Source organism: Periplaneta americana, chromosome 2 (genome assembly GCF_040183065.1).
Source record: "Periplaneta americana isolate PAMFEO1 chromosome 2, P.americana_PAMFEO1_priV1, whole genome shotgun sequence".
In the NCBI taxonomy this organism is placed as follows: domain Eukaryota; kingdom Metazoa; phylum Arthropoda; class Insecta; order Blattodea; family Blattidae; genus Periplaneta; species Periplaneta americana.
The window spans coordinates 20,797,532-20,804,893 of NC_091118.1; the positions used below are offsets into that span (position 1 = coordinate 20,797,532).

The 7,362-nt window shown below is 38.1% G+C and overlaps 1 protein-coding gene across 4 annotated transcripts in view; it reads right to left on the bottom strand.

Moving 5' to 3' along the window:
- The window catches only part of LOC138715657 (uncharacterized), a 47,694-nt gene extending 44,729 nt beyond the window's left edge, over window positions 1-2,965 (bottom strand). Inside the window, exons 1-2 of one of the 4 annotated variants that reach the window (XM_069848747.1) lie at window positions 1,423-1,590; window positions 928-1,346 (exon numbers count right to left, since the gene is read on the bottom strand). In XM_069848747.1, coding sequence (XP_069704848.1) covers window positions 928-1,326 — 399 coding nt within the window. In that variant the 5' untranslated portion in view covers window positions 1,327-1,346; window positions 1,423-1,590. The other 3 variants (XM_069848744.1, XM_069848754.1, XM_069848736.1) reach the window with 3 other exon arrangements.
- Between the last annotated feature and the right edge of the window lie 4,397 nt (window positions 2,966-7,362).

The following is a 7,362-nucleotide window of genomic DNA, read 5'->3' on the forward strand; positions in this document are numbered from 1 at the left end:
ATCCGGTGTGGCTTAGTGATAAAGCATCAGCACGTAGAGCTGAAAACCCAGGTTCAAATCCCGGCGCCGGAGAGAATTTTTCTCCGTTCCATTACTCTTACATTGTTCAAGGCTTCTACCACTCTGAAGATGACCACAACACAGTGGTCGAAACGTCAGCCACCAACACAAAGACAACGCGGTAGAAGTCCTGAAGCTTATCCACACACCATGTACACAGCCGCGGAAGCCTACGCGAACACTTCACATACTATTTCCTTATCCAACTGCTCTAAGGATGATCACAACACAGCAGTCGAAACGTCAGCCACCAACACCACGTCAATGCGATATAAGCCCCAAAGTTTCTCCACAGATCATGTACACCAGCCGCGGAAGCCTACGCGAACACTAAGAAAATGTCTTAAGTACTAGGCTCAATCATATTAATTTGTGTTTCCATGTATAACTTAGTTAGAATATTGTTCTTTGCTACTCTCAAAATCAGCATAGGCGATACAGAAGTGTGCTTACCCGGAGTTCGAGTCAGGGTTTCAAATTTCGGGACAGTCCCACCGAAAGCCGGATGGGTGGCAACCCTACACGTATCATACAGACTGGTCTTCTACCAACATAGGCCTACTGCTAGATTTTAAACTCAACAATGCCTACTGAATAAGAAGCACATTCTTCAGATCATTTACAACACTTTCATTGTTTTTTAAATATATTTTCAAAGTTAAGTTTTATAAATCACAATACTACATACGCTACTACACTTATACCACTATCAACTGTTTCATTGACATCACAGTTTAATTTGTACAGCGACACACAATCATTATCATCATTTCGTTTAAAGAGCCATTTTGACAAGACTTAAATCTGCAAACTTTTCCAAAACAAAAACTATTAAAATTATTTATTAGGTTCATCTATTTTAAATACCTGTTCTTTTTTCTTATTTAGTTTTCCTGTAGCCTTTCTTCTACAATCTCGGTTAAGCTTGTTCCTTTGATTGGGTTTCCTTGTGTTCAGGGTTAAGTTTTCGAATTTGCTAGGCACTGCATCTTTCGAAAGTCTAGGACAGTTGAGAAGTAATTTCGTAAGTGTGCCATCAGGTTGTCTGTAGATGTCATGAAGATTCACCTCTTTTTCGTCGAAGTGCTTGATGCACACAGTTGATGAAGGGGAAGGAGTCCAATCTTTTCGAGATATTGCATGAATCCATGCTTGTCTTCTATTTTCATCTTTAGGGAATGAAAACGCTGAAACATACTTGCCTGATGATTTCAATGTACTATCATAATTAGACCTGCATCCGGGAACACAGCATCGTCTAGGCATCTAAAGTCGAAATAATTATACTTTAAAATTATATGTAAAAAATTTTAGGTTATGTACCGGTATGTAAAATAAAAAACCGATTACAGTAATTCTCACCGTTATATTTATCTGTAGTACACTAAAAACAGAAGCAGATGTTAAAAACGGCAACCGCTCTTTAAAAAACTAAATGTTAATTTAAATTGTCTCATTACGACTTCCGATCATACTCCTACACTTAATTTGAAACTCCACCTCGGAATCGGACACGCTCCAACGTTGCCAATTCTAGCCACGGTATATGGATAGTTACTATAGGTAGAGCCACTGGGCAATTTCCGCTAGCAGACGAACTCGTGACGTCACTGTAGAAGCATTTTTTATTTGGTTATTTAACGACGCTGTATCAATTACTAGGTTATTTAGCGTCCATGAGATTGGTGATAGCGAGATGAGGCCGAGGATTCGCCATAGATTACCCTGTAGAAGCATTATGGCCTCCTAGGACCAAGAATTTGTGAAAAGTTATCACACACAATTCTTTTAAATGACAATTCGTTTCTTGTTTAACTTTTATTTGTGAGGCAAAATGTACCACTCTTAAATATAGGCTATGTAGCATTCCCTCGAAATTGAATGGAGTGTCAAGGCTCTGTTTATATCTTCTCTTGCCCATTTTGGCTTCTTTTTGTCACCAAGTTCTTGATCTGATTTTCTGTAAAAATTTTTCTCAAAACAAAAAAAACACTCTCTTTTACCTTTGCATTAATTCTGTTCTTAAGTTGCTGTGTATGTTTACTTTTCCCCCTGAAAGCCAATGTCAGTGACTTATTTTTAAGTTTTAATCTATTTAAGTCTGCATTTATTATATTTCTCTAATTTGTCAAACCGTGCTTTCAATTGTCTTACTGAGTCACTAGTGCTATCTGTAATTGTACCAATATCAAACTTCTTCTTTTTGGGTGATAGGCCTAGTGTCTTTAATCTCTCAAGCCCTCGCTTTCTTGAATCTCGACTAATCTGCCTTGTTTGTCTGTCACTTACCGTAAGTTGTGGTGACTCTGGCTGGCGTGAAGATGACGTCTCTATATTCATCTGGTTTGGTCTTGAATCTATGTCCAGATGCAACGAAGGAACTACAGAAATTTTAAGTATCTTTTTAGGTTTAATGTTCAAGAGCTCGGCTTTCAGGTCCCTCTCATAATCTTCTGGTAGAAAATGAACACTACACACGGTCGCATTTTTAATGTTGATTTTGTCCTTCCTTCTGCAAGCATGAATCCATTGCTTACAAACACTGTCATCCTTCGGAAAGGAGTGGTAAATCAAATCTGAACCTTTACTCTTACGATTATAATTTTTACACGAGAACACTGCGCAAGCGGGCATGGTGAATAATGTAATATGTTTTTAAACAAAAATATTTACAATAAACTAGCCTAATTAACTTAATACCGCGTGTGCTAACTTAAAAACATAACCTATATTACACTATGATTAGAAAACGTGTGAAAGTATAAATTTACAGACAGTAACTACTATAAATATAATTCAGTTCATTATAACTGATTTGTTATTTGTAAATATTCCACTATGACTGCAGATTTATCACATTTAGGGCACACGTAATCAGAATCACAACTAGAGAACTACTTATAGATTGCATTTAATTCGCTTTGCCAATGTTTTGTTTCTACAGTGACGTCATGCGTCGTCTAAAATTTACGTATCTGCGCATGACCGTATGAGGACGGAATTCTAGAAACAGGATAGCTGATCAGAGTGACATCTTTTGTTCTAATTTAGCTTCCTTAATTTGGGAGTCTCCTAAACAAATTAAACTGATTTAATTTTCATACCTGAAATTGTTTTTTTTTTTTTGCCGAGCTGCCGTTACACTATCAGTCTTTGAGCTGCTCAAATAGCAGCACCATCCAGTGACGAATTCATTACTTTAAAGGGTGGATAGACACAAGCCCTGCACTGGATGGTGCTAGTACTGAGACTTAATTTAAATTAACATTTAGTTTCTTAAGAACGTTTACTGTTTTCAACAGCTGCTTCTACCATATAGTGATCAGGGCAGAATGTAGTACATTACAATGTTTCAATGGAGAAAATTGTATTCCTGTCGCTAATGGACTTTAAACAGTCGCTAATTATATTTAAATAATTTTCAATACAAAAGTTTAATTAATTTTGTAACTGAAAATTGTTAAAATGGTTAGATCTAGCCACGCTAAATTGGCAACAATGACTTAAAGCGCGAGAAAGTCTGAATATTCCTTGGTCTGTGTGACTGAAAATGCATGAGACATGCCTCCTAGCGATGTGATGGAGGTTGCTAGGAATTTCTTCTGCTATGAAAGAAACTGACGCAGTGACGCTATTTTCCGTTGTCCCCAATCCCTCTATAAAGCCATTTACTTTTGAAGAGGCAAACGAAATGTTCCTCACCCATAGATCATTGCCCTGTCTGAGCCACGGCCATCGTAAAGTTACAGGCCTTACACCAACAGCAGTGACGTCACAACAGACGTGCCGTGGCCTAGTCATGGTCATTGTAACAATCGCCTAATATGTTCAAAGTTCTAAAAAACAAAGAAGTTGCTATATTAAACGTGCATTTGTATATAAATTTGATCAATGTTGGCCATGTTATGACTAAGGATGTGGCGTCATGCCGTATTGTTATACTTGCCCCAGCTTGTGCTTCACATACGGATAGCTTAATTCCTATACAGATACAATACTCTGATTAGATAAGGTGACCAGACGTCCGCTGCTGTGGAGTAACGGTTAGCGCGTCTAGCCATGAAACGAGCAATCCCAGGTTCAAATCCTGGTTGGGGCAAGTTACCTAGTTGGGGTTTTCCCCCCTCAACCAACTGAAGCAGAATTGCTGGATAACTTCCGACGTTGGACGTCGGACTCATTTCGCCATCATTAGGCCTAATTCACATATCATAATCGGCTGCAAAAGGGTATCTGTCGGATACAGGGGGAAGAGCCATTAATCCTTCCCATTGAAGGCTTTAAGGAACCAACCTGGACAAATACCCAATGTCCCATCCCTGCCTTCTCGTGGTGCAGCTGTTAGTAAGCATAATTTTACGAGCTGAACTGAAGGGTGGGGCTACTCATCCATTAGCACTGGTCAGCTTGAGTTAATGACTGAATTTGGTATAATTTTCCTCTATCCAATACCTAATTCCCTCTTTACCCTTTCCTATCCAGTCCTCTGACTGAACTCTTACTTTCTTCGACCCAGACGGCATTAGAGCATTCGAGGCCTAGGGGTTCATTTCCCTTTCCTTCCTCCTCTTTCTACTTTTCTGTTGCTAGTGCTGACCTGCTATGGCACTACAATCGTCCTCCAGTGGCTTAAGGAGGGAAAGCTGGTGATCAACAAGATCTCCCAGCTAGGTCCAATGGACCCGTCGACCAACAGCAGGTGTGGTCCTCCAGACATTCTGGGGGTTGTGTGTGAATGAAGTAGCCACCAAAACATTAAAATATGGTGTTCACTTAAATCGGCTACAACTTGCCATTTAACATCTGTGCTTCAGTGGCTAGTCATGATAATATCTTTGAAAAATATTGGAGTGCAAGAGGTCAAATGACTTTATTGTCAAACGCCTGGCATTAGAAAACAACAACATATCATAATCATCATTATCTCATTATCCTTACAATAGCCCAGTTATTTACTTCCCATTCGTCCGCAATAAACCAGAGAAATGGGTGAATCAGCTGCTAAAACACAACACACGGCAAGAAACAGCATTGCAATATGTAGCGGAAAATGAATTAAATATAATATTCGGAATACGTATGATAAGAACTTTCTTGTGTTAAATTTTAACGTACCTTGTTAATATGTTCCGACCTATTTTGGGTCATCTTCAGAACTGGTCGTTGTTGGTCTTGGCGCCTCTTGTTTCCTGTAAGGGTGCGTTCGTAGTGTAGAGTCAAAGAGTGTATGTGTTTTGAAATTGAGTTGTGTGTTGAGAATATCGTTGGGGTGTGTTTTCGTGTGTCTGTATATTTCATATTGTTCTAGTGTGTTGAGTTTCTGGCTTTTTGGTTGGATGTGCAGTATTTCCATGTCTGTGTTGATGTCTCTGTAGGTGTGGTTGGCATTTGTGATGTGTTCTGCATATGTGGAGGTGTTTTGTAATTTTGTTATGGCTGTGATGTGTTCTTTGTAACCTGTTTGAAATGAGCTGCCTGTCTGTCCTATGTAGAAGTTGTTGCAGGTATTACATTCTCAACACACAACTCAATTTCAAAACACATACACTCTTTGACTCTACACTACGAATGCACCCTCACAGGAAACAAGAGGCGCCAAGACCAACAACGACCAGTTCTGAAGATGACCCAAAATAGGTCGAAACATGTTAACAAGGTACGTTAAAATTTAACACAAAGTTCTTATCATACATATTCCGAAGTGATACAGTGTTAAAAGTTGTGTAATCAAGATGTAAAATATAATATGTTAGAACTTCTATAAATTCCATAACTTCGTAAATATTTTCCTTAATATTGGTATTTTTTCACTGCACATTTCTTTTCAGTTTAGAACGATATGTTCACATTTTAATGCCTGTTCATCTGTTACATGCTTGTTCATTTTGTAAATGGGCTATAGTCCCGTCGCTCTAATTTCCGGCAGCCAATCGCGTTGCAGGTCGGCTACATTTAAACGTGTGCGTCTTGTGATTCGCTGATTCATTTCTTAAGGCTCCATAAATACTTAATATAATCGCCCGCCATTTTAGCTGGCGTTGGCGTTCGCAAAAAGCACACAAAGACGTTATTTGCCGCTCAATTATTTGCTGAATTACACTGCATTTGATTTATTATCATAGGAGCTACGACATGATAATGTTTAACGGTGTGGCAAATAGATTCCTCGTATGGTAGCTCGGCAACGTAAGAACAAAAATGGCGAACAATACTACCTACCTAGACTTTATAGAGCCTTCACTTTCTAAGACGTAAGCAAAGAGGCAGAGTCACGCCAGAAATAACAATGTCGGGACTATAATACATTTCTGCAACTTTAATACTGTTTTAGGGAGTGGAGATGGTAATCTTATGTTGTGTCTATTTATGAATGTAATCATTTCAGTAGCCTACGAGTTTTGGGCATTGGATTTAAAAGGCGAGAATGTTACAGGCATTATCTCTATTATTACTTGTGGTATTTGAAACAATTCTAGCATGTCTTCGAAACATTCTTCAACTATAGTGGGAGATATGGATTTATAATAATCAGCTAAAACATTCCGCGTATTATTTTCTCCATTTTCGGGGTCACCACTTTAGTGATTCAGTAAAATATAGGAAAATAAGCTTTTAACTTTATTGAAACTCGTTACTAAGGACAATAACAAAATTAATTTGCAACAAGAGAATGGTTGCTAAGGTACCGCCACGAAACAAAGTCGCATCTCTGGCCTCAGTAAAGAAAAAGAAGTTTGTAAATGATAAATAAAAAAAAAAAAAAAAAAAAAAAAAAAATGAAAATTCATGATCCAAGCCAAAATCAAGTAGTGCCATATACAACTCAAGATACAAAAATTTCCAAACGAAGAGCCTTGTACACTCCTGTAATTACTTATGTACTTACTTACTTACAAATGGCTTTTAAGGAACCCGAAGGTTCATTGCCGCCCTCACATAAGCCCGCCAGCGGTCCCTATCCTGTGCAAGATTAATCCAATTACTTATGTACTGCAGGAAATAAATAAATGCAAAACATTGGTTTTGAAATTTGTCTAAATTTTCTCATAACAATTTTATAAACAAACTACAAACAACGAGTCCAAATGAATATAAAAATTATGGAGTATGGATGGTGAAAACTTCCACTTCTGCTTAAAAATATAACATTTCTTCCAGAAACCTAAAAGGCACTATATTTGGTCCTGAGAGATGAAGAGACTTACATCAAGGTCTATTATCTGTACACAGGTGTAAAATGATAAGTATTTAGGAAGTGATAGGAGATTTAAGGCTAGGCTCCAGATTACTAATGACACTAGG